We start from the raw sequence: 26,870 nt of genomic DNA on the forward strand, positions 1-26,870 counted from the left end.
GGCGACTCGACATCTCCCGTCATTCGATCGGTCTGCTCCTTTCCAAGAAGCGCTTCTACTAAACGGTCTACTTGTCCGAGCCGTTGATCAAGTTGGTCTATTTTGCCTTGACTGATGGACCGAAAGGAGGCTTTGTTAGAACGCCACATTAGAATAAGGCAAAGCGAAAACATACTACTGTGTAGAATACAATTCTCTTCGTCGCTTTGGTCTTTCAGCACGCGGCGATACCTTGCACTATATTTTGGTGCGTTGACAATGCGAGCATGGTGAACCTCGATCGCAGCGTACCTGATAGGACAAATCAGCTACAGATTCAAGCGGCAACTCAAATTCGTCGCACGAACTTTTCGAATTCGGCAAGCATCGCACTTCACAAACAGACAGTCAGCTGTAAAACATCATTCAAGAGGTAGAATCAAGGGTGCGACATATGCAGTGGGGAAAGAATCCTTCATACGGCTTTCTTTGAAGAAGCTGGCGGCTCCAGGTCCGAGGGTCGGGCAGAGGTGTCCGACATTATGGAAAGAAACGCGCGAGTACGGGGTATCACTGAAGCCCGAAAAGTTGAAAGAAAAAGCGGTCATCAAGAAATTCTCGGGGCGCGAGGCAAAGTCGTATGGGTATTAGATTACTGATCTCTTTCTCGCGCCCCCGAAGTGCCGAAACCCCGAAAGCTAATTATTAGCTGACATTTACGGTATTTCTCAACAGCAACCACCCCTCGCCTAAGCTGTCTTGGATGTGGATCTGGTACATTTGAATCAAGTGCCATTCCAAGGGACTCGTGTAGTCCATTGACAAAGAGATCATCCAGGCCTTTGACCATAAACCAAACTAGTTGGCTTACGGAGATGACGGAGCCCATAGGTTAATGATTAATCATTGGCCGGACTGATGACCTGCAGGTCTCGTCTAATATCTGCACTAGCATTGTGGATCTGCATAGGAGATCCACAGTTCCCGAGCGCTTCTACACGAATCTTGCATCGATACGCGGCCTGGGGCAGAGCGGAACGAGGTGGTAGAAGAACTGTCAAACCCGAGCAACCAATCGGAAGAACGGCTTACTTGCGACCGTATGTAATTATCGTACACTAACGAGAATGCCTCGCCTTTCTCCCTGGCTTGCTTCAGGCACGTATTCGTATCAAAAGGAACCAGGACATGGGGGGTTGCCATCGTCGAGGCCGTGAGCCGTAAGCCCTCTTCCCATTCACTTGTTTTTCTGTCTTTTGGTCTCAGCGCAGTCTCGTTTAGTCAATCTTGAGCTATTGATCAGTTTTTGGATCAAGTATAAATGGTGCGGCACTAGACTATAGTCATAGGCATACCTCAAGAAATGCTAACATCAAGCGCAAACATATTTTGACTATCAGTCAGTATAATTGTTGACAAAACATGTTAATTCTGGCATGATGCTAACAGCAGTCCTAGGAAGAAGCACCTTGTCTTTCGAAAAACTCCGTGCACGCCCAAACGAATTCTTCTTTCAACCAGAAATACACGCCCCAGAATAAACGCGATTGCCTGACTTGCAACTTGTTGCATGTGCGGCTTCGAAAAAAGCAAAGATGGAAGGTTTTAATCCAGGAAGAGTCCGGACAAGCAAGCACACAACAGTTCATCCCAAACAGCACGCCAATGGTGTCCCCAAAACGAAAGACGAGGTCAATGCTCCACTGGTTGACGGCTGGAAGCCCGGAACAGACCCGAAGATAGACCATTCCGGAGAGTTCGAGTTTGGGGGACCCGTTGGCACCACCATCATGATGGTCTGCTTCCCCATACTCATGTGGTACATGTGGATAGGTGCGATTCATTACAACGGTAGTGTACCTGTCAGAAGTCCTGGACAGACCTGGTTTGAGTTCGCTTTTGAGCTGCTGAACATAATTTACGAGAGCGGTTTCCCGCATGCCAAAGCCTGGTTATGGTATTGGACGTACCTTGTCTTTGAAGGTGCCTGCTATTGCCTTCTCCCAGGTGTCTGGGCCTACGGCAAGCCATTACCGCACGAGAATGGCAAACAGCTTCCTTACTACTGTAATGCGTACGCGAGTTTATATTTTACTCTTACGGTTTTCGCCTTGCTGCACGTTACAGGCATCTGGCCCATCTACACGGTTATTGACGAATTCGGACCTCTCCTATCTGTTGCTATTCTAAGTGCTTTCATTGTAAGCGCTATCGCCTACGTCTCAGCTATATGGCGGGGTAAGCAACACCGAATGACGGGGGTTTTTCTCTACGATTTCTGGATGGGGGCCGAGTTAAACCCGCGTCTATTCGGGATCTTGGACTTGAAAATGTTCCTAATGGTACGTATGCCCTGGTTTATCCTTCTTACCATAAGTTTGGGTGCTGCAGCACGGCAGTGGGAGGAGTATGGGTACGTCTCCGCCGAGGTCATGTTCATCGTCATGGCTCATTACCTGTACGCGCATTCATGTAGCAAGGGCGAAGAACTTATTGTAACAACATGGTAAGATACAGCTTTGAAATGTGATTTAGATTTTGGGCATACGCTAAGATTTTCAAGGGATATATACTACGAGAAATGGGGTGTGATGCTCATTTTCTGGAACTTGGCTGGAGTGCCACTCTCCTACTGCCACTGCACTCTTTATCTAGCAAACCATGATCCCTCCGAGTACCGCTGGAATCGAGTAGCTTTGGTCATATTCACTATTGCTTATCTATTCTGGTATTGGGTCTGGGATAGTTGCAATAGTCAGAAGAACCGCTTCAGCGCCATGCAAAGAGGAAAGGTTGTCTGGCGCAAAACTTTCCCTCAGGTGCCGTGGCAAACCATTCATAACCCCAAGGTCATCTCCACCCCTGCCGGCAACATCCTGGTGGATGGTTGGTATGGACTTGCACGCAAAATCCATTATACTGCAGACGTATGGTTCGCCGTCTCATGGGGAATGATTACAGGATTCCAGTAAGTCTTTCAGAACTACATAAGTACTTTAACAATTAACTGATTCTGGTGTAGGAGTCCTTTTCCGTGGTTTTATGCTGTATTTTTCATGCATGGTTGCACATCGTGCTTGGAGAGACATTAAGCGATGCCGCCAGATATACGGAGAAGGATGGAAGGAATACGAGCGCCGTGTTCCTTATTTGTTTATTCCGGTAAATTTATCTTGATAAATGATGAGAGAAACGCATAGAGCTAACCTTTGGATAGTATGTCATTTGACGTAGAGACTCGGCTGCGCGAACCATTTGCATTACAAGCTTTGAATGAAATCGAGAAACTTGGGGGGCAAGCGTTCAGTGAACCAGATGTAATCATAATTTCTTCGTTATTTTTACCTAGTTCTCGTAGACAATTGTCGCCGGTATGGTGGCACATTCAGAGTATAGTTATTGTATCGGCTATGATTCCCCCATATGTACCGATTGCCAATCAAGTTGTTATCATCACTGTCCTGACCGATACATACACAAAGTCGCATCAGTACATGTTCGCTGAGCCGATCACTGAAATTCATAGTGTATTCAACCACAAGTGAAACGAGGCGGTCTAAGTAGAGCCGTGGCAATAGCATGCAAAGCAATTCATGTCCTTCCTTTGAGAAACATTGTATATCCATAGTAAGAAAACAACCCCCATTCAGGGAACCACACGAGAGCTATACAGCATACACAGCTACAATTTTACAGTCCGAGCAGATACATCCATTTGCGACAGTACTAAAGTGGTAAGAACTGTAAATGTGTTTCAGAGACACTGCAAAAACATTTCTAAAGGAGCATCAGTTAAGTATTCATCAAAAATACCTAATCCATCTATACCCATACGATTGAGACGAACAATACACGAGCAAAGCCTATATATGTAAGTATGAATAGCTCAGAAGTACTCATTCGCTTTAGGAGGAACGAATGCTGACTACTTGAGTTACAAGCTCGTCAAGTTGCCCATGAACCCAATCCTGAGGCGAGAATAAGCTTCTTAGTAGCTGGCTACACCTTGAACTTTACTTTCTACGCACATCGTCCTCTGGGGTGTAAGTCTGGTTGTCTGTGAAGCCAAATTGTCAGTTCAAGAGTCTGTGGATAAACTAACACCTTGGAATGCTTACTCCAAGGAGAAAACTTGGCTAGTTCTTCCCAGTTCTGCGCTTCCAGAAGCTCAGCCGCCTTCCTGGCGGTACCTTTGGGCATATGAATCTCCTTTCGAACTCCTTCCCCGTCAAAATAGACCATTTTGTTAGGTTCCACAACCATCTCGCACTGCTTAGACACCGACTCGGTATCACTGGCGGTGACAGCTCCTGTCATAGTGACGTCTTTCTTTCTTTTTACTGGTCCTCCAATATACTGCTAGTAAGCGCAGTTATTGCTGCTGCCGAGCCTTAAGCAGCAAGATCCTCCACTTGGTTGACGGTAAATACCCGATGTTTCTGCAGCCTCCCTGGTTAAAGAGTACAAGTCGTTGCCGCTGGCACAACTCGTACAGGAGAGTGAACCGCAGACAGGACTGCTGGCCAGACAACAAGATTCCGCAGCAGCGTTCCAATACTACACGAGAGCCAGAATGTAGTTATAAATCCCTTTAAAGAAAAATTTGTTCGCGAATGTTGGCATGGGGGCTCAGCGATACCACGAAGGCCGCGGGATGTAGAACTATAGGAGCCATATTAGCGCGATAAATTAAGAGAAATTTGTTGATTATAACGATTGTAGCATAATTAAAGAGAGGTTATCTATATCACCTTTGAATGCTCAGACTATATTGTGGAATTAGTCTCTTGGACCATTAGGATATGACACGCCCAATTGTGGAAGGCAGAAAAATCGTTAGAATAAGCACAGTCAGTTGGGCTTACAAGACGATTAAAATACAACAAGAGATGGTCAGTGGGGTAAATCCAACCCAAGGATGTACTGTACTGGGCCCATTATAAATAGTTTGTAAGCCTCGGGGCACACACGAAACCACGTCATACTCATTAAGAATTATGATCTTTGTATTAGTCAGAATGATATGATTGGCTAAATGCTGCAATAGCTTCTGACGTATCATCTGCCGTCCTTACGTGGCCGGGAGGAAGGCTTATCAGTAACCCGAGTGGGATGGAATGGTCTATTGTTGATGTGTGCGAAAGATGTTTATTTTCAATGGTTAATTGTACATTTATTTGGTCTCATTGTTATTGAAAGGAAACCTGAGAGAAATCGTTCTTTCTTTTGTTATATAACTAGGAAACACAACTTATTTCGAATTCTGCCGGGATAATTAGCTCCTACTGAAGAATTGTGTATGCTTTATTCCAGTTTCGGAACTTACGGTTATTTCATTGACTGCATTGAGACGCCATTTTCGCTAAGGGAAGACCTCTGTAACAGGTCAACTGAATTTACGTCCTCCTTCCGATGCGTTGGGTGACCACAACTTTTGCTAAGCGCTCAACAGGGCTCATAATAGTAAATCGTCTAGAACAACATTTCAAGGTAGATTATTTAATGGTCAAGTGATGGCATCGAGGGCCTTAAAGTTACGTGCCTATTATCATTTCAGAGCAAAATTCTGATGAAAATGGTGGTAGTGCAGCCTGCTCAGCGAGTCTTGAACACAAAGGAAGATCCCGAGGCAGGGCGACTTTATCAAACATTTCCATACTTCAAGCAGTAAATAGTTCACTTGGAGTGAGCATAATGCAGCAAAATTCGAGTCCTATCACGGGCGGTGTTCCTTACAACGGAAGGTCAACGACTTTATGTTAGGGGCGGAGAAGGCTCCACAATTTGGTTTGTCAGGGGATTGGCGATTGGAGTGAAGCAAGTGACATGCAGCCTGGCCTAACAAGTGGGACGAAGTCAGCATAAGACGAGACCCCCTGAACAACGGGGTATTAGTTAGGAGGCCAGATCACGGAGACCAATACAGTCATCATTAGCCCTCATCGATCTTTTCACTGTGAACAGACACCCTAACATCTGTGAACTTTATGCATTGTAGGCATGCCTCATGCCTTGCCAACTGAATCATCGAAGGTAAACACATGCGTGTCAATCTTCGTCTCTCATCATTACTATGTGTATGACATTACGCCGTTTCTGCATCTAACATTTCGGACATAGAAGGGCTGCTTGCGTGCCATGGTATGTCTTATGCTATACTATGCTTGCCATGAGTGAACTTGACGCAGGATAACGAATTGTGTTCGGGCATGCGGAGAAGCTGCCACAGACATATTCGGTCCTAGCCACGCTCTTACATTTCGTAGGTCCATATCCATTGATCCCTACTAAGGTATGAAACCCTTGGCCGAGGAATTGTTGGTCAACGTGCTGCCCAAAGCATGAGAGCCAAGGCAACAAGATTGGCAGAGGCATCGAACATTCTCAAGGCCGCATGACTCCGCCACGTGTCTAACATGCTCACTTTTCTGCGTCCTCTCCCACTCGGTTCGGCAAGTCTTTGCAGTGCGGGCCTCTATTCGCCCTTGTTCCGAGGGCAAAGCTCGGTGTAGACAGAATTTCATTGATCCCCCGCGTCCACGACACATGTGTTTGGGATGCTGCCTGAGCAACGAGATAGATCACATCTCGAGCTAATCCTGCGTGGGTGACTGCGATACTACAGGCGAGTTCTCAAGATGTAACAACGTGCGGGTATTGTGTTTGGGTTACTCAGATATGACGGCATTTAGCCGAGTCAATCGCCCGTCTCGTCAGGTTCGTGAAGAGTGTTGCCTGGCTGTATTCATGCAGGTTGTGGAGGAAGAAGGTATCGCTGGAAGACGGGCCAGTATACTGTACGGATCCATCGAGACAAGTACTGCAGGGCGCAGACGATTGAGTAAACGCCGATGGCCTCTTCAGTCGAGCCGATGAGCTGTTTCATCCAAAGAATCTTTCCTAGAGTTAGCATATGTGCGTTCTTCTCCAGGGTAGGCGGGGAGGGAGGGATCGCCGTTGTCGTCTAAGAGAGCCGGCATTGGCAGTGCTTACTACATACCGTTTCGGATTTATCTTTGGTGCTCGCCACAAAGTACCACTGGTGCCCTTCGATGATCACGCCTGGCAGGAAATCCGGGAGAGGTTGCAAGGGCTCCAGACGATGGGCAAGCCGCTCGAGCGATTGCCACTGGGCTGCGAACCAGATCAGAAGCTGAGTTTTGGCGTCACCAAGCCCCTCGTCGTGGCCTTTGGTCTCAATGCTTAGCCCGATCGGCCGCCGGCGCAGGGGTGCGTAGTTGGTGTGGTTTATTGACATGCTAAGCAGATCGTCTTGGTACTGGATCGCTCGGATGGCCTCAGCAGCATGGGCCTCGGGTTCGAGGAGCATGCAGAAGTCTACCCTGCGGGAGGGACCGCGGGTGTCTGTATACTTGTCGATGATCTTAGCTGTCGGACTAAGGACTGAATGTTAGCTTCTCTGTGATCTATTTTGTCACAAACAATAGGGGCCGAGTTTGTCCTCAAGCCACGGAAGAGAACCTGTCCCCTCTCTTTCCCCTTTTCTCATCAAGATTCCACTTACCATGGCATAAAAGACACCTTCCCCTCAGACCCTGCAGCGTATAACGGCACAGCAAGTTGCATGACGCGGAGGTGTACGACCATGTTCCAGGAAGCCTCGCAGTAGCCCTCGTTTGAGCACACTTTGGCAGCATCCAGAACGGAAAGAACCTGAGCGACCGATGGTGAGGGACCTAGTTCGTCTCGCTTCGCGTCATCATCGTAGTACCACGATTCAATGGTGTCGAGTTGCGGGTAAGTCGCTCGTTGGGTGTTTATATCGGCCTATTTCAGACGACATCACAATAAGTATGGTAATGGCTAGGGGCAAGAGGGACAACATGCAGCAGCAGCGGTTCGGTTGTACATACCTCCAGACGCTTAGCGATGACCTTGGTGCCCTTGCTGAACCTTGCCATCTCTCTCCAAATCTCTCGCAGGGAGGCGGGAACTCGGGCTTCATCCGGGGCGTATTGAAGGACGGTAATGGGGGCAGGCTTGTTCTGTCTTTCAGACAGTTGCTTCTTGGGGGAGATGCGGGATGAGCTGGCAGCGCTTCGCTGAGACGGGGTTCGGCCGGAGAGGCTGGGACGGTGGGATTTCACAGGACGCGGGGTCTCGTCGTAATCATGCGTGATGCTATCCGATGAGGCGGAGTGGGAAAAGTCATCCCGGGGTCTCTTAGTAGGCGATCCCATCTTCTCAGAAGACTCTGGGGTCAGAGGCAGACGGCGTTTGCGGCTCTGCAGCTCTTTGCCGTTGCAGAGGATGGGACTGAAGACAGATTCGGAGGATTTAGGATCGGGTCTGGTAGTAGCCTGCGGAGGGGAGACGGCATGGAAATCGGAGCTTTCGTTTCGGACGAGATCGAGCCATGCGTAGATCCTCTCTCTCGATTCGGCGCATCCGCTCGTGGCCATCGGCATTGGGGTTGGGAGCTGTCGCGTCGATAGTTTATTTTGAAGTGTTGTTGTTTGTGTGTACCAGTGCATGTATTGCTCACGAGCAAAAGAATGTGCGATTGCCTTGTTCAAGGAACACGCAAATTAAGACGAACGGGATGGATGTGCAGCATATTTGCATCACAAAGTATAGTGAACTACCTTATGACATGCCATTACCTCAAGATACTCAGGGTAGGTAGTGGCAGGGGTGGAAGGCTGGTAACTGGTAGCTCCAAAGTGCGTTGCGCGGGGTGACGCAGCACGGACCTCGACGGTAAAACCGCGGGGCATCGGGCTAGCATTCCGCCGGGGGCCGGACTTCGGTCAAGGCGACCATTGGGTGAAAATAACCTGACCAGCAACCCACTCTAATAGTTGATGTGGATTGGCTAGAAAAGATTGTGGTGGGTCTACCTGACCAACTCTCCAATGGTTACCTTACTGTAACTTCCCTGGAGTTCGCCTAACACAGGTTCTACCTGACCCCCAATGTTGAGGTGACCTTGGTCAAGTAATCCCATAATTTACTAGTACGTCTACCTCTATCTTATCAATCTAACAAAGGAGATATAATGACAATTTTTCAATGCGACTTTACAAACGCGCACCGTCTGTAAATCTTCGTTCCAACCAGATCAGTTAGTCAGTTGGATTAGAGGTAGTCTAATGGTTTTGCCAAAGTGGGGCCATCATATAAAACCCGACTATGGTCAGGTTGACTCCCAATGTTGGTCAGATTGACTCTCATGGTAGGTCAGGTTATCCAACCCCAATGGTCGCCTTTATTACCGTTACTAACCAGCTGACCATGGTCAGCCGATCTCAGTATCGCCGCATAATTCACATAAAATGTTTAGTCAGCTTGCTTCCCCAATGGTCGGTCGTCCTCTTATCGGCCTATCATATTGCTCTTCCAGGAACTTGTAATACTTGGCTCACCTTTGACTTTTTCTAGTAAAAGTATTCTCCTAATCCAAGCCAATATCACATTTTCTATACTGCTCTTTCTTGTTTCTCCTTTTTCTTTTGCGGAAAACATCTGGATATTATACTTAAGTCCTACTGTGGCTTAATTTCGGTCCATGTTTTAACTAGTATTAGATATTAAGACCATCTAGATGCAATTTAGCTATGACTAAGGTAAGATACCTGCGACAGCGGTTAACAGCTGCATTAAGAAGCTTCGTATTTGTCTTTGCCACTCGCATGATGATGTCGTTTTCGTTGTGCTTTTATGTAAGCCTCTAGACCTTTGGCTACTAGTTCCACCAGTGTAGAGGCTACCGACCTGGTTGTCAGTAGACTATCCATGTTTCTATGCTACAGAGTCACTCTAGCTATTCTTCTTTCAAGAATGAAAACTATCTTAATTCTGTCAGCTACTGGTTCCCACCGCAGAGCGTATAAATCATAATCTCATGCTATGGTCACGTTACCTATCACTTGATCGCTGTTCTCAATAGTAACCCATTGTAACACCCACACCCCCCAACTGTTGTAGGCAGTTGAATATGACGAAATCGGCTGTTGAGACTAGTGGTACGGGCGGAGTTTGAAAATTCATTGGGGTGGCTCTTGTTGGTCCCGTTGGTATGGCTCCTGTTGAGCCAGTTGTTTCTGGCCGCGCTCTCGAATTTTTTGCCCGTGGCGCAGAGTCTACTCCTTCCGAAGTTACCCTGAGAGTTGGAGATACTCCAGGCGTTCCTTTTGTTCGTCATTTTCAGTTCACGAATCCCCATCGCTCTTTCACCCCAATCAATCGCAATGTCACTCTTCGGCAGATTGGCTCGTAAGCTTGAGAGTTGAGACTCGCCTTCCTGCTCCACAGTTGCGCTATTAGGGAGGATTCTGATTGTAATGCTCAATTCATCGAACAGCTACGGTCTCACTTCAGAATTCCTCCATGGCCACTCCTTTACCTGCTGACCACTGCTCCATGGCCGCCAATAGACCTAGAAGGACCTTCATATTTCTACCACTGCGCTGGCTTTCAACTTAATGACCCATCAACCTTGCATGCCACAGAGACAGTCACAGGTTATCCTCAACTCAGAGGCCCAGACAGGTCCGTTGTGACGAACCAGCTACCTGCCGGATGCGATAGTTGTGAGCAGTTCTAACAGTCGTGATAGCGGTCAGGATCATAAATGATACTTTTGGAAGGCCATTCAACTCTGAAGCAACTGGCATCTAGATGTGTTGTTGATCGTGAGCAACCACAGGCCCAGCACCTGTGTTAACATATGTGCCGTGTATCTCTTATTCTGGATGTTTGAAGACTGTTGGATGCGGTTTAGAAAAAATTGAATAAAACCTGCAGACCTGCAAAATAATAAATTAAACATTTTCAAAAAAGAAAAAAAGCTATTTCCGAACGCTGCGGTTCCGCTACTCACTTCGAAAATAGCAGCCTAGGTGGGATTCGAACCCACAACCCCGTTGCTTGTAAATACAACTACGGTGAACAGTTACCAGTTACACCACTAGGCTCTTGTTGAATATCTATTAAAAAAAAGGGGCATATGGTAAGAATCGAGGGAATGTTCTTTCCATGTTGATGTGTTCTTTCTGTGTTGATGTTTTTGATGTTCTTGATGTTTGTAGTTCGGAAGTGGAAGTGGGGCGGATGTGAAGTGGGGCGCTGTGGTCGCCATGGTCTCCACCTATGGCCCACCTACGCAGCGTACCTATCACTAACACCATTGATTCCGCTAGAGTCATGCAAGCAGGCCGGACTTTGACTGTTTGACTTGATTGAAACGCTGGGGAAAGTACTGAGCCGAGTTTAAGAAAGTCGTGTCCAAATTGGAAAAAGCCAATCAGACCATGTACAGCGTCCAATGGATGATGTCCAGATATTACAATATGCTTATGGGAAGAAATGTCGCATCTAATCAGGCGCTCTTGCTGATGGTCGCAGTGGTTTAACAAGGTTTAAGACTGTTTTTGTGATCCTGAACGGGAATGGCTGTTGACGTCATAAAATTCAGGATACATAATTCCGATAAGCTGGCTCCTTCTATTCGCCATCTTGTCAAGTTCTTGGTGACCTCAACAGTTTGTCAGGCCCGCCCGCTACGATAAAAAGCTGAGCAAGACCGCCCCAGACTGAGCTTTCTCACAAAAGATATCATCAATCAAATGAGATCCGAGCCTCTGCGACTTCTTTAAACATAGCTAAATGCAGCATAGTCAGCTTTACTCCCCATACTATCGGCTAATTATAACGATAATGGTCGAAGCATCAGTTAAGCAGGTAATCTGCAGAATGGGTGTGTAGATAACGAGCTGTGCTGATCACAATGTCTGGCAGCAACAACAAGAACACCTGCAGCAAGTACCAACAAAAACGCCTGTAACAAAAGCCCCACAATAACAGGAACGTCTGTAGCAAGAACGGCTACAACAAAATGCCTACCGCAACAAGAACAAGAATACCTCACAATAACAATAACGTCTTGCAGAAAAAGCGCCCCACAGTAACAAGAAACGCCTGCAACCCTAAGAACTTCTGCAACTAAACGTCTGCAGCAAGAGTGACCCACAATAACAAGAACGTCTACAACAAAAGGCCCACAGTAGCAGGAGCACCTGCAACAACATCGATGTCATTTGGGCCTGCCCAAAAGACACACTGCGATCTTCGGGGTGGATATGGTCCTGTGAGTCTGACAGCTGATGTCTTCATGGGCCTTAATCGATGAGAGTGGACGGCAATACAGTCCTACTTATGGGTAAGTAGTTACTTAATCATTGTGCTGAACTTTGACGTTGATCTTTGAGTGCAGTTTCTTCATGGTGTGGGCAGCAGGAGCTGGCCTTGGACAGTCTGGTAAACAGACAGAGGCATTCAAAGACTATGCAAGCATATGGATCACCGCAGCGTATTGCCGCTTGGCGCAGTGAAGATGAATACCCTCAACCATTCAATATTACTGACATTGTGATTCGTTTGTTCCCCAGAGGTTCGTCCCGTTGCTGGACCCTTGCATACTACCTACGAAAAAGCCAGAGTCACATTCATCCCACCATTAGGCACATTTTATATCCTTGCAGTCGCCCTGCCTTCTTGCTTTCCTCCTGTCATCGCAGGGCTACTAAAGCACCGCGATTCAGTGGTAACAGTCCACGCTCCACTCAGAGCCAAACAACAAACTTACACATGTAGACCATTCACTTCCGTCCACCGATACTTATCCAGTACTCCTTGAGGAGACCGGGGTTGTTCCGCTTGATGAAAGACTCCGACACAACCGAGACCTCGGGTGAACCAATCCAGGTGACTGTCATTGAAGCGCTGCTCTTCTTCTTCTTGCTCGTAAAGGTATGGGAGTTGATTTTGAGCACGTGCCAGAGCTCGCGAGCGCTGGGGCTTAAGACGGCACGGTGGTCCTTCGACTCGACGTATTCCTTCCAGAGGATGGGAGCATCTTCTTGAATCAAGCTTTCGGGTTCCCAGGTTGTGGTGTTTTCGGCAACGTTCCACAAGCACTGCAGAATGATTTGAGTTTCATCGTTGGGGTCAACGTCATGGTTGAGAATTCCTAATAGCTCCCATTTGGCTTCTTCGACCACGGCTGTGTTATCGGCGGGTGTGAGTTGCTGCTGGGATGATGAGGATGCCTTTTCCTAGTTGGCACCTAGGTCATCAGCAGGCTCGGCGACTCCTTCGATTGGGTGGTCGGAAGCTACTGGCGCAGACACGGGCGCAGGCTTGCTGGCGGTGGCGGCAACGGCGGGTTTCCGTTGGCGAGGGCTCAAGGTTCGAGCCCCCAGTGCTTGCATAGCTTCGAAGCTCGGTTTCCACCATGCCTTCCTGCCGGACAATCGCGCCATGTCTGGCAGCCTGATTCGATGCTTGTCGGGTTGGCTTGAAAATTGAGGAGTGGAAGACGGGGGAATTGGTTGGGGTTGATTGGAGGCAACAGGCGGACAGATGTGGGTGTGGAAGCGTTTGATTTGGGGACCAACACACTGTGACCAGACGAGATGAGAGATTAACGGTGACGGTGATTGATGTTAATTGAAATAATTTGAGGTGTTGCAGTCGTTAGTTTGTAGATGAAGCAACGCAAGTTGCGTCTGAAAAGCGACCTTGGGACGTCGAATTAAGGTGGGAAGTGGAAAGTGGGGAAGGTACGGCAGGCCCACAAGAAAGACTACGTCCACGTCCCCATTAGTGAAACCTTATTTTCTAGTTACATATTTTTTCTGTATCGTGTGTACTCTGAAAATCCATAAGCGGGACTTTTAATGACTGCACCATAAATGACTTCCATCTAGACAAATGGACGAGAAACACATGGACATAAGTGGAGTTTCGCCTAATCAAAGTCCCAGAATCAGTGTGTTCCATTTCTCAATTTCTCAAGAGCTGTTGTGATCTGTTACGGTCTGTTATGGCTCTTGTGGGCTGCTGTGCCTGTTACCTATGGTTTGCCTTTGGGAAGGATAAGCACGAGGAATAATTGCTTTGATAGTATCTCTATCCTTTCGAGTTCTTCGTTCTTTTTGGAACGCCTCAGGGCCAGTTTGCTCAAGACAATATGTGTGCGTGGGGGTGTGTAAGTGGCAGCGGTGACCTTAGACACTGAGATTGACCTGGTGCTTCCCGGCCATTTGAGGAAAGCGTGGAGAAGTATCCAAGTACCCAAGGCAGTCACAACCAGCACCGCGCCTTGCCTGCCTCAATATCAACTCCCAGGGCAGCAGAGTGCCTGTGGACACTAAGATGACTTATGGGACCAACCTGCGGTTTACCTAAGGCACCTATCTACATCTCCTTGGTTCCAGGTTTGCTGGGACATCGTGGCTCCAAAGGGATTATGCCTTTCCACACGCTTTCACAAACATCCAGTTCGACAATCGCATTTCTTTCTTGTCCATGTCATCATCAATCTCTCTCCCTCAAATCCCAGGTCCAAAAGCAGTATCAGAATCCGATCGGCGCTGTAGGTGATCTTTCGTCTCGGTCTCAGCAACATTTACCACTAGCCAATATAGACCTTAAATTTGCATCAGTCTGTCACATACGACCATACCCATTGGAAAACTCGGGATCCCGTCCGCTCTCCCATAGATAAGCCAATGAGGGCCGGATTAGTAGTTGGGTCGGTGACGACCAGCGAATACCTGGTGTTGTATGTTTCGCGTCCGCATTATTTTTGCGCCCCTAAATCATGCGATTTTTAGGTTGTTTAGATTACTTGGACCGAGAAGTGAGTTGACCAATAGCTTTCAGTGGAACGGTCCTGGATAAGGCAGTTGAAGTCATCGAGGGCGAGGTCTCACAAGTGTCAAGACATGGCATAATTGGTCGATGGCAAGACGGCCCCACTTCTTTCAAAAACGTTGCCGATGACAGAAGTTAAATTGAGCGTCTTGCGTCTTGCTGTGAAGGTCAGGTACTGATTCGCCGTCGGTTTGTGTAATGCGTTTGCGATGATATGGCGAAAAGTGATTAATATCATCATAAGAGTCCCGGCCTGCTGACTGGGTCAAGCATTCGCAGCGGCTGTGTCCTCGAGATGGCAGACTCGGCAAAAAGTTACTTTGTTGACCTCTGTCATAGACTACCTATAGTTGATACAGATTCAAGAGGCCAGCAATAATTGGGTGTAAACTGAAGTGAAAATCTTCTCTGACCTCCCACTTACGACCCAAGGGTCTTGGTGCCCTTGTACATACAACTCCGGTGCCTCTCCACCCCGTAGCCCGCTTCCCTACCCCTCCTTAAGCCGCGAGAGAAGTCGTGCCTGTCTTAGTAAGGTAAAAGGTATGGTACATGAAGGTGCCTTAGATAGCCCTTTCTTATGGGCGCTGATTGGAACTTGGAGCCTTGAGGAATGGTTTGCCTCGTCGCTCTGGCTTGCCGATAGCTGTGTGGCTACAAAAGTCCTTTTTTCGATGTTCTTAACAAGCGGGACTTTGTCATCCGATATTCGCCTAGAGCTAAATTATTCTGTCGACATATCGCCGTCAAAACCTTTACCCCAGACCAGGTTCGAGTCCTGTACGTTGCCTTCTGCATGCTTTATGAGTCAAGGTGAGGCTGAATCGACGTTCTTACACATCTTGTCATCCCGGTGCCCTGTACCAGCTGAACAAATTTTCAGCTTGAGTCGAAACAACGCCTTGGCCGTTTGCATGAAGACGGAGACGGCAACGTCGGTGCTGGTCTTGGGAGAACATCATAACTGTAAGGACATCTTGGCGCAAAGCGCAGCAGACCTTATAAGCATTTGTGTGGGACAATTAAAACGCCAAGAGCTTGAATCAGTTGGTCCTTCAGTTTTATGGCGAAGTAGTATGTTGTGCGGCGCTGCATGCCATATGCAAATTTAACAATCACGAAATACATCTGCTCATTGAGTATGTCCTCTTCAAAACTAATTACATGCAGCATGCGAGTTGACCATCGACAATCTCTAAGACTTTTCAACAATGCCTACCAGTTCTACTTTTCTGCAGCCGCTCTGTTCATACCCGGTGGGTAACTATGAGAAATCACAGAATGTTACCAAATCCGCATGTTGTGTTACCGCAATTTGCTAGGTCGACTGGCGCTGTGTCAGCAGAATTTCGCAAACCACTCACACGACGGTATTAAACAAGCAGAAAATGAATCATGATTGGATTTTGAGCTGACTTATAGCTTGGGGTAAGCGAGCATGTCAACAAGCAGAGGATCAAGACAAAAAAGAGTGAGCGACACATAAGCTAACAACAGCTTCAACGACTGTTCTGTTTTTGATTTGTTTGGTTCTTTACTAACATCATTGATCTGTCCATCAAGTGCGACACCTACAGGTCTCCAGTTATTGGTTCTGTGGAAGTTGTTTTGCTGAAATTAATTGATGAGTGTGATAAGATCTCAGCAAAGAGAACAGCGAAGCGAGGCATCGGTGAAGGCGCTTCTCCAATTCTCTCTCGACCGCCGAGTCTGTTTTTTCATTTTTTTCATTCGGCGGGTTTGGAATAAAACCCACTAAGTGCGGGACGAACGGTAGTCGGCATTATGGTTTACTACAAACACCCTTGCATCTACGTCAAGTTACTGAAAACCCGTCTTTTCTGAACCTCTGACAAACTTCCGCCAGTTCTTTTCAAAGCTAGCCTGTAACAATGAGCCCTCTACCAATATGCAGATATAGATATCGCTCGTTCCTGGGAGGGTGTCAAACGTGACTGGTCGCAGGATCGAGTTCATCTCGCAAGGCATACCAGCGGGGATGGGAACTCCGAGTGTTTTTGACGAGGTTCCCATAATGTAGGTTAAAGGGGGTTTCTCATGCTTGTGTGTTGGTATATCGGTATTTGTGCATCTCGCCCACAGAGGGTAGAAACTCAAGTTGTCCATGGAAATATCCTTCAACACCTTACTGCCAGCTTTGGTCGTCTGGTCAGTGGCGGAACCCCAGAGTTTATTGATGACTGAATGCTGGCCTAGACCTATACATGCACGATTAGTCCTACATTCTGGGTATCAGGCTTTGTAATTACACCCAAAGTATGAAGAAATCGGGAGACATCAGACTCGACCAAGGTAAAACATAACTAAGCAAACGTTTGGTGTGATTTGCGCCTCGAGCCTCTCCATAACTCGGCGGAGATCTCACAGCGACAAATGACACTCGATCCTCTAAAACAAATAGCCAGCCGTCGAAACCTAAGTTTTGGATACAACATTCAGTAGAACCTGTTTCCCGGTACCTAGTCAGCGCGAAGTTTCTGTGGCGTTCATTAAGTTGCACATATACCCTCTTTCTCTAATATGCTCGATGTATTGGTCCCGAGGTTGTTTAAAGCATCTTGGCAACTGTCCCAAGAATGATTCTCATGGGGAGCGAGTGGCACGTGGGACCATGACATGGCGTACAAAGATCTTGATGATACTTTGGTATTGAAAATCAAAAGGTCCTACAAAAGTTTGAAGTTGTACTCAAGCTGACAGCCTAAATAAAAGTACCTTACCTAAAGTTTCCACCCTTCCAAAAAAAAAAAAAACAGCCCCTTCTGGTTTAGGTAGCATCACGCCCAACCGTTTAATGTTTTCCGATAAGTGGCGAGAGACCCTGGTCTTCATGTGAAGGCCATCACAGAGCAAACATAAAAATTGAGTGCCCTCGTCAACTTGCAAACCAATCTGCTGCATTTCAATTGAATCGGGCTGGCGGCTTTAATTCCTTTATTAAGGCTGAAGGAGACCACGCGCCGCAACCTGCACGCCAAGTCCGATAGTTGCTGCAGCCACCCGAACCCCCAACGAGATTTTTCTCGATGGTGTGTGGTGTGAAGAACGGGGTATTTCTCGTACTGTTGGTTAGAAAGGGGCTGTGACTATTTCAAAATAGCTACATGCCTGCAACAACATATACCCACCGTGTTTGAAGGTGCCGATTACTTGGCAAAGCGAAACTCCTCCTTTTTGCGAGACAAATGTTGGTCTGGCGGGCAACCAACAACTGGTCATTCGGGGCTTGCTGCCGTTTGCCAACAGAGATCAGGTGTTTGCCCGACACGACACACATATTCCGTGGATCTGCAATAAACAGAGTCTTGAGTCGACGGCAATCCATTCAACTTTACTGAATGATGATGCTGTTCAGCAATGACGTGACTTGAGTGACTTTCGTTTGACATTGTGACGCGTCAAGCATCAGATCCGTCATATCCGTCCATGGCTGTAAGTACCCAGCCAACACCCCCATACATTTACTTCTGCAATCATCTGCGGTGACAGAACCACCTGAAGTCTACGGCAGCTTGCATTGACTAGTGTACTCTGCCCTGCATAAAATGTGCTTCCAGCTTAATCATGATTGGCGGTCACTCAATCTCATCCGACGGGAGGCAAAAATATGGCCGGAATGTACTGATGTTTTCTCCAGCCCGTAGAATTTGCCCTGGTCTTACGGAAGAAAACCAGTTCAGTCGTTCCACGTCACTTTTAAACAGGGATGATTAGTTCCGTTCCCCCGCTTCTTCGATTTCCCACACCCCTGCATGTCGGTTGTTCCCTCAATGGGTGGCCATGATCATCACATCCCATCGCACCAATTGCACAAACGTAACTCCGGAGGCCAATCTCGCTAAACCTAGCAGCAGCAGCAGCAGCAGCGGCGGCGGACAGTCGATGCTAATCGCCAGGACTTCAATGCAAATAGTGGTCTAACCTCGGCTAACCGCACTGGCGTCGTGTTGTGGCTTGTTTAGCTGCCTTCCAAGGCATGACGTATTTGAAATGGCTAGTCTTCTGTATACCGCTTAACGAGCTTGTCTTACGCTTTCGGATTCGCTAGATTGAGGATATTACTAGATCAGGTTTTGGGGTCCCGAAACCTGCCACAGCCCTCAATAGCGACTCTTAGTGAGCACGTATCTTTACGATGGAGAAGTGATTAGATCACAAACATATCTCATGCTTCGGACCGACGTTTAAGACGTTTGATTCTGTTGAGGCTCTCTGAATACGTGAATTCTGAAGCGTTTTGCTGCATGAAATGAAAGGAGTTGGTTGACACAGTTGCGATACAGTTAAGTGCAGAGGCTTGCAGAGCTAGAACGTGAGCCAACTGCACTGGGTTGCAAAATGTAGCATTCTTCCGTATGCAACAGTCAAGTGAAACTCTATCTACGAAACTCTCGACTATCAAATTTCGGGAAGAGACTCATGGCTTAGCTTTCTATCTAGATCCCTCACCAGGTTACCGCAACTGTGGGTCACTATCAAACACTCAAACAATTTCTTTGCCAGACGACCAGCGGCAAAACCATTTATTGTTACCAAATTCTTTAGTCATAGTGAACATATATCTCGAGCTGCTATATTCTACAGTCAGAGTCTAAACGCGATTGTGTGCTTGATGATGATGAGCAGCACTCTTAGTTTTCCGCATAGCGTCGATTTCTAAGCACATTTTCCAGGTAGCTGTTCCAGTAATGCCCCGTTGCCTTCTTATTGGGTTGATGAAAGCAATCATGCCTAAACACCCTCCCCTTAATTTGTTGATCACTGATCGCCCGAAACCATTGAGATGCTCACACGGACCTGGTACTGATCGACATATCCGTCGGTATAAGGAGTAGTTCGGAGGCATTGTTGGTTGCATGGAGACGCATCCAGACAAGAACAAGGTCCTTCTTTTTGTCAATATCCAATGACGAAGGACCCAGGTAGCGGCGAGGCAAAACACGGAAAGACAGGGGAGATGTACGACCTTTGACGGATAATTTCCGCTTCTAGACGATCCATACACCCTGAACAGCCTTCATATCGGTTAATATGGTTTGACTAGCCACTTTGACCGTTTCTAGCATTCTTTATGCACGGATTGCTTGGAGGCTGGTTAATTGGGCCATGCTTGCGGTGGTCTACGTTGGTGACTTTTCCGTGAATCACTGGAAAGTTGCCGTATCTGGTATCTTGGCCTGGTCAACCGTTTTACTGGTTGCCGGTAGGTTCATGTGCACCGGAAGAGGTGTCGCTCTGGAGGACGGTGAGTAGAAAGTATATATGTAGCTAAAATTAGAAAAGAGTGTTATGAAATAATCTGAGGCGTATTCTCATCTTGGAAACCAGTACTTGCATTGAAAAGAACGGCCAGTAAAGTCAAAACCGCAGCCCGTCAACTCACCAGACTAGACAAAGGAGGGTCGTCCCAACTTTGCCTTCCTCCAGATCCCTGTATTGCCGCTTGAGCAACACCTGGTATATAGGGTTGTGGGAAGGATAATTAAAGCGTTAGAAGAGCGGACAGTCATGATTGGTAAGGGCATTTATCATGAACCGTGGAAAAAGAAGGTGCTTCTCTTTTCTTGGTCTTTTTTCTTTTTTCTATTCAGTATGTGGTAGAATCCGGCATGGAGTTCAAGCCAAATTTTCGCGCGATTTCTTTTTTTCTTTTTCACCGACCATAGGTAATAGGGCCTGTTGATCACGAACAAAGTTGAAAAAGATGGTCGTTGGCGGTTCTGAGATTTGCAAATACGGTTTCGCCGAGGACGAGTATTCCCTTGTTGCACCTGGATCTTCTGGGTTATGAGGTTGCATAACGTTGATCAGAGCGCTCGGAATAGACAATGGCTTGAATGTGAATCATGGTCGCGAGACTTTTTATACGTAAACATTAGCATGAGATAGTTGCCCTTTCCAAGCCCATTCAAAGCTGTGAAGCCTCGCGCTCAGTCCAACACAAACTGCCTAGGACTCGCTGTAAATTATCCATCGCCTATATCGCCTCCGCCGGAATTTCCTTGTGGGTAGTTATCACTATGTAGTGGTATTGTGAACTCTAAGCTTTCTCTTGCTTTCCTAAAGCATCTAGGGGGACTTTCTACCGGCAGGCACTAGTAAACTTTCATTGCTAAGTCATCCTCGACCATACTGCTATTCTTTTAAGAGCACTTCTAAGTAGGCTCTTCCTCTTCTGTAGTCTCTTCTTACACTTTTGGACTTTTATGTCCTGCACCGGCAACAGGTCCAGGCGGGGCTTTTGGTTTGTTAGGTCATACTCTATGCCTGCGCAATGCAGACTGACCTATGGCTAGGTATGATTGAGCACGGCTGTACAACCATAAAGATGACTGGCCGTCTTCAGGACTGATCCGTTCGGAGCTTTGTCGGTGCAAGTGTTTGTAATAGGTTGTATTAATAGAACTTAGTCCTCGCTTATGGCGTCCCCATGTACATCGTTGCTACTTTCACCAGCCACAGAGAAAGACTTATGACGGGGTGGTGTGGCTGTAAGAACGGAGTGGGTGAGGTGGATTTGTACGCAGTTGATCCCCAGTCGATCCTCAGTCGGCCCATGCCTAGAGTGATCCGGCCTAGAATGACCGGAGACGAGATGCCGGAGCAGGCCAGAGTGTTTCTACCGGGTCCCCAATAAGGTCCCTCCCTCGGTTAGGCAGTTGCGACTTTCCCGTATTAGTGATTTTGGGGCGTGGCGGCGGAACGGTTTTGTGGATGGGGCGTTTTTGAACAACCCGCCCAACTTTTGGGGCGTCTTGATCCGAAACGCCCCTATGTTCTAGTCACCTGACGTTGCGTTTCCTTTCAAAACTCTACGGAACCTATCACGACAAATTATATTATTAATTACTAATTAGCAGTAGTTATATTGCTCCTTGTTGCCTACCTACTTTATTATGTTCTCTATTCTTTTAGTCTTCCCCTTTGAATTAATAGTATAATGTCTGTCTATAAAGGAAAAAAAAAGAAAGAAAGAAAGAAAGAACCTCAGTGAAGCAGGAGTTCACAGCTCATCTAGGCTGCCGCTTCCCAGTTTCTCCCTTCTTATTAACTCGTCAGTAGCCCCTTCCTCCTGATGCATATATGCAATTATTCGACAACGGCGAAGAGGAGGGGGAAAATATCGAAACCTCCCGACCAACCCACTATTTTGTCGTATCAACACATGCCCATGCCCGACCTTTGATTGTTATTTCATGTTTTGAGTACCAAGCTTTGCCCTCCATGCCACTCGAAGAGTCATTGGCGCGTATCAACGCCTCAATGATGTCGTCATCATAACCATCGTACAACGGCTAGCGGATCATGACACCAGTGTCGTTGATCCCCTCTTAATTCGAGCGGCCAGAACTGAAGCCATCCACCGCAACATGGTACAAACATTTTCGAAGCCCGTCACTCTGCTGTTCCACAACCAAGACAACCATTGGACCTTGTACATGTGGCTGAGGGCCAGCAGTGCCTTTGAGAAATACAACTCTCTGAAGACAGCCGGAACAATGTCGAACACATCGCCAGTTGTGGACTTCGTTTGCTGGGTCCTAGGCCCAAATGTTGTTATTAACTTTCGCGAAGCAGAGGTAGGCTTTTTGATGAGCTGTGTCCGTCAACTACCATGGCTGATGTCTTTTTTCTCTGCAGTGTCCACAACAGAAGAACACCTATGACTGTGGCATATACTGCCTGCAAATCGCCGAACATCTTGCTGCTCGTGCTTCTTCATCGATCAACATCAGCGCCAGTCACGTAGTACGGAATCAGCTACAAGAGGCCCTTGTGACGTCGTGGGAATGTACGTTACGCACTTCCGAGATATCTCCATACTTCATGCTCATGGCTTCGAATGTCCCTAGCCGCTTTCGACAGCTGCATGGCATCCGAAAGCGTCGGAGGCTTCTTGTGTCCCTCAACGAGCCCACCCAAGCATATCCGCTCGCCACACAAACTTTTTTCGGCCTCGATCAGCAGTTTCGCCAAGAGATGCAGTCTGCTGCGCTCTGCGTGCTTGCCGGTATTATCTCAGAGCTGCACTCCAGACACCTGCAGATGCTACAAGAAACCCTTGCTCCTTATGAGCGCGCCCAGCAACGAACGCGTGAAGCCGAAGAGAAGATGCTCCACCATGTCAAAGGCGTCATCGATTCTTACAACTCAGTACCCGATGTGGCAGCTGAGCAACTGTCTCCTGCTCAGATGTTGTTGCGAAAAAGCCTTCAGTCTCTGAAAGCAGCTGCCGAAGCTACGCAACAGTGTTGGGACCTGGCTGGTAGTAGCCGAGCGCTGGAGCAAGATACAAGTTCTCTTGCTAGTAATGCATACGCGCAATGCGTCGCTATGCTCCTAGTCTTGCGATACGCCGTTGGCAAGTTTCGCAGGGTCCGAGGTTGAAATACTGTTTTTTAGTTAAGGAATAGTATTACAACTTTGCGCAGATGACACGCATTATTTGATTGTTACAATCCGTTCCAATGAGATAACTATCAGTTTTGAATAGGTGGAGTGGTCTCATCAACTCTGTTCTTCCTTTCTAATTCGTAATCTTTGAAGCACAATCCTTTCGGTCTCATGTCTCATCAACCCGAATCAGTTGACCACACAAAGCTAAGCCGGAGAACAACACCCCAGAATCTACGAAAGGTGACTCGGTTGGACTCTGTATCAAGGAAACACAGCGTTGAGTAACATGCTTCCGAGTAGTAACCTTGGCCGATAAGCACACAATATAACGATAGCACGGCAACTACCACCATCGCGCTGCTCTCCTCGATACGAACCCAAGATATTTTGGCGGTTGCTGTGTTCACTCTTCAGACTCGGCAACTTCGTCACTGAATAGTGTCTCGACGCCATCCGCCAGACCGGTGCCAGCAACAACTGGACTAGGGTCACTGCACTGAAGGGAGCAAAGCTCGTCGACCAGGTCCTCCTCAGACGGGTTTTCGATTCTCGTCGCTATACGCCACACCAACAACGTCGCTTAAGATGAGACTTGCAGAGACAGTGATCGTTCGCCTGGCTCATCCAAAATCTTTGGGCGTTTATTTGGAAGTGTGGGTGTGAGCTTCGTTTTCGCCACCAAGTTTTCTACACTTACTTGGGAAAGCCAAGATGAGCAAGGTGAGTTTATTAGCCACTGATGCTTGGGAAATAGTGAACGGATAGCCGCCAAACTCTTGATTATGTCTCAATGCTTTATCGTCAAGGTGTTGCTAAACAATAGAGCAAAGCCGTTCACAAAAAGATCTGTAAAAGATCTGTTGACAAGGTTTGGCTGCATCCCTACGCCTCAGAGTTACTTATCATGTCCCCATTACATCACGCCTTACAACGAAAACCAGGCTCAGCTTCTGCATTTTAACATTAAGCGTTAATTTAGTAAGGTATTGGGATGACCGAGTTACAGTGCGTAACTATGAAACACTATGTCATCCAGTTGATTAGTCTTAACAGGCTCGTTGAAGGCGCATTTCAATGCGAGTAACAAAGCAGCCTTTCTCGATCTAAATGGTCTTCAAGGCTTGTAATTTTTTGTTCTACACCTGGAATTAAAAATTGTACATGTCTTCGAAAACAACGCTGCTTACAAATTCATGCAAGCTGTTTGGGATAGTTAACGTCCCACACCCACTTCTGGGCACCCCCCACATTTGGGCACCCCATTTACACCAAAAACGCCGTTTTTCGAAATTCTATATTAAACTAAATACTTTACTTATTAAAGAGAATAAATATATATTAAATAGATTAAGACTTAATTATAATACTTAAGTAGCTATATACTAGTATTATTAATAATAAGTATTATAAATTCAAGGTTTAACATTTATAATACTAATTTACCTAGCCTATATCTTAATATATAAAATAGGTAGAGATATTTAACTAATATGATTAGAATTTTTAAGTAAGATATAGTAGATTTATATATTCTTATACTTAGTAAAAAATTCTTTAAGCTTAGAATAATATTTTAAAATTTCCCTTAAGAAAAGTTTCTATTATAGAATTTTAACCCTTAATTATACTATATTTACTAAAGTAATACTTTTAAATCTCTTTTAGATATAATTATATACTTTTAATAAGTATAAATATTAATTTCCTAGATTTTTTAAATAAGTATATATAAGCGAAAATATATTTTTCTAATGTTAAGGAATACTAGTAAGTTACTAGTATCTACTAACATTTTAAAGCTTTTAGTTTTAAACTTCTATATTATAACTATTATTATATTTAAACCTTTATAAAAAATTAGATGGCTATAATTATACTTAACATAGTTTATATATATTTTCTTTTCTTAGTAAGTATAGTAGTTAGTTTAATATAGAATTTCGAAAAACGGCGTTTTTGGTGTAAATGGGGTGCCCAAATGTGGGGGGTGCCCAGAAGTGGGTGTGGGACGTTATTTCGCCCTAGTGCCACCCGCTTTGGTGATCCAGGATTGCTAGCAATCCAAGTTATCCAAAGTTCACTTTATGCATAGACTCGAAAGGATTCCGACTCTCCACAATCGCATGATTTTATTTAAGTCTTGCGTTGGCAAATATGGCAAATTGTGCTAAACCGGGGACCTGATTCATCCAAAATCTCACATACATGTGGGCAGGCAACAACCTGCTGCGACCATTCCAGTGTCCCACATCTGACAGCTTCAAACCTGCGATTTTTCTTACAGTTCCAGTGTTACCATCCGGAAGAATAAGCCTTTTGGTCGTCATTGTAGTTAGTCATTCAAATTATCTCATCTTCCGGCTTAGTTTCAGAACCGTCAGATTCCGCCCTGTTCGCTAAGTCGTGGTGCAAAGATTGGCATAGGCGCTCAGTGGTATGCAACCTTTGTAATACATGATTAAAGTTTGCATCGACTAAGCTTATATATTGCTTTGAAGAGGCCATGTCTGGTCTTTCTAGACGCTCATTCATTGCAAAGACGACAGCTTCGCGAAGTTGGCTTTCGGCAAACCCAGCAAGGTCTGTAGATTTCGTATTAAGAAGTGGGGACTTTTAAGTCAGATGGATAGATGATTTACTTTCCTTTTAGTCTTCTTACACAGTAATCCTTATACGCGCTTCGCATTATCATGTAGCTTTTTTGTACCTCGGGCAGAAATTCGCATACTCCAGCCGTTGTCTTCAACGGTGAGCATTCTCGTCTCTCATCATCTTCTTATGTAAGCTTAGTTATGCCTTGTTTTTAAAGGAAGCTTACCCGTGAAAATTGGCTGTCTAAGTGTTGAGAGAATGGTAATGTCGCTGTCTTGGTGGGGTATGAGCCCAAGGAGACTGATTGCGACGGGCATTCTCCAGCGTCGCCCAAAGAGCTCACCGATGCGAATTGCAGCGCTAAATTTATCATAGATTGATTCTTGGCATGCAATTACTTGTGTGTAAAAGTTTTCGCGTATTTCAATGACCTTATTTGCCCAGGGTGGCGGTGATTGTATTGTCCCTTGCGGAAAATTTCGAAGTCCTGGAAGCAGTTCGTATAGATTTTGATCGATTATTGCCTGAGCGGAAACGACTTGGCATCTGCCCTCAACTTTTAGAGCACCTTGTGATATGTATTCTCCGAAATAAAAGTACCCCCTCCAGGTCTTATGTTGACGCGATCGTAACCTTTCGAAATACTTCAAGTCTAAGTTATACGATTTATATTCTCGAATAAGGTCCCTATCTCGCATAAAGACGCCTTTATCACAGCAGGTTGTGTCCATGATACAAATGTAGATGTTTTCGAATGCCGATCCGTCCGTCGTGCTGGCGTTCAGGTGGAAGATGTACACAAGTGCAACTAACAGTGAGCTCGTCCAAGATACGAGATTATCATTAGGAATTTTAAGCCATCTCAGATGACTGTATATCATGTTCGCGACTTGATTACTGTCGGATCTCTCGAAGATATCTGTTTTGCAGTCGGTTGTCCCAACCATGGCATCACTGGACATGGCCCAGGTTTTACTGGTCATTCCACGAGAATTCGGAGTGAAAACACGGAACAAATACCGAGGCGTATCATCGAGTTTCGCTGTGCCTTTAGGAGGGTGAAACGGGACACACTCTCCAGCGGCCAAACTGAGGTCGTGAAGCTGATCTGTCAAAGCCTCAAGTGCCATGCTCTCTATCGCGTCGACTTTGCGAGGCAGAACTACGGCACACTTTTCTGGTCAAGTGTGGTTCCCTGTCAT

The 26,870-nt window shown here is 46.4% G+C and overlaps 5 protein-coding genes across 5 annotated transcripts; 2 read left to right on the forward strand and 3 right to left on the reverse strand.

Annotated features, from left to right (window-relative positions):
• Positions 1-1,574: 1,574 nt before the first annotated feature.
• Positions 1,575-2,951, forward strand: CTRU02_215213 (ergosterol biosynthesis ERG4/ERG24 family protein; the record flags this gene model as incomplete). Its single annotated transcript, XM_070206407.1, has 3 exons — positions 1,575-2,321; positions 2,379-2,485; positions 2,543-2,951. The coding sequence occupies 3 exons, from the start codon at positions 1,575-1,577 to the stop codon at positions 2,949-2,951; spliced, it is 1,263 nt and encodes a 420-aa protein (XP_070059898.1).
• A 3,773-nt stretch (positions 2,952-6,724) lies between these two features.
• On the reverse strand, positions 6,725-8,180 carry CTRU02_215214 (uncharacterized protein; the record flags this gene model as incomplete). The annotated part of the gene is made up of 4 exons (XM_036730493.2): positions 6,725-6,874; positions 6,980-7,376; positions 7,505-7,767; positions 7,854-8,180. 4 exons carry the CDS (start codon positions 8,178-8,180, stop codon positions 6,725-6,727), a joined length of 1,137 nt encoding a protein of 378 aa, XP_036577736.2.
• A 4,685-nt stretch (positions 8,181-12,865) lies between these two features.
• Positions 12,866-12,958, reverse strand: CTRU02_215215 (uncharacterized protein; the record flags this gene model as incomplete). The annotated part of the gene is made up of 1 exon (XM_036730494.1): positions 12,866-12,958. One exon carries the CDS (start codon positions 12,956-12,958, stop codon positions 12,866-12,868), a length of 93 nt encoding a protein of 30 aa, XP_036577737.1.
• A 9,091-nt stretch (positions 12,959-22,049) lies between these two features.
• Positions 22,050-23,067, forward strand: CTRU02_215216 (Ulp1 protease family protein; the record flags this gene model as incomplete). The annotated part of the gene is made up of 2 exons (XM_036730495.1): positions 22,050-22,259; positions 22,321-23,067. 2 exons carry the CDS (start codon positions 22,050-22,052, stop codon positions 23,065-23,067), a joined length of 957 nt encoding a protein of 318 aa, XP_036577738.1.
• A 2,795-nt stretch (positions 23,068-25,862) lies between these two features.
• On the reverse strand, positions 25,863-26,798 carry CTRU02_215217 (uncharacterized protein; the record flags this gene model as incomplete). The annotated part of the gene is made up of 1 exon (XM_036730496.2): positions 25,863-26,798. The coding sequence occupies one exon, from the start codon at positions 26,796-26,798 to the stop codon at positions 25,863-25,865; it is 936 nt and encodes a 311-aa protein (XP_036577739.2).
• Between the last annotated feature and the right edge of the window lie 72 nt (positions 26,799-26,870).

Source organism: Colletotrichum truncatum, assembly GCF_014235925.2.
Source record: "Colletotrichum truncatum strain CMES1059 chromosome Unknown Contig_0014, whole genome shotgun sequence".
Classification (NCBI taxonomy): Eukaryota; Fungi; Ascomycota; class Sordariomycetes; order Glomerellales; family Glomerellaceae; genus Colletotrichum; species Colletotrichum truncatum.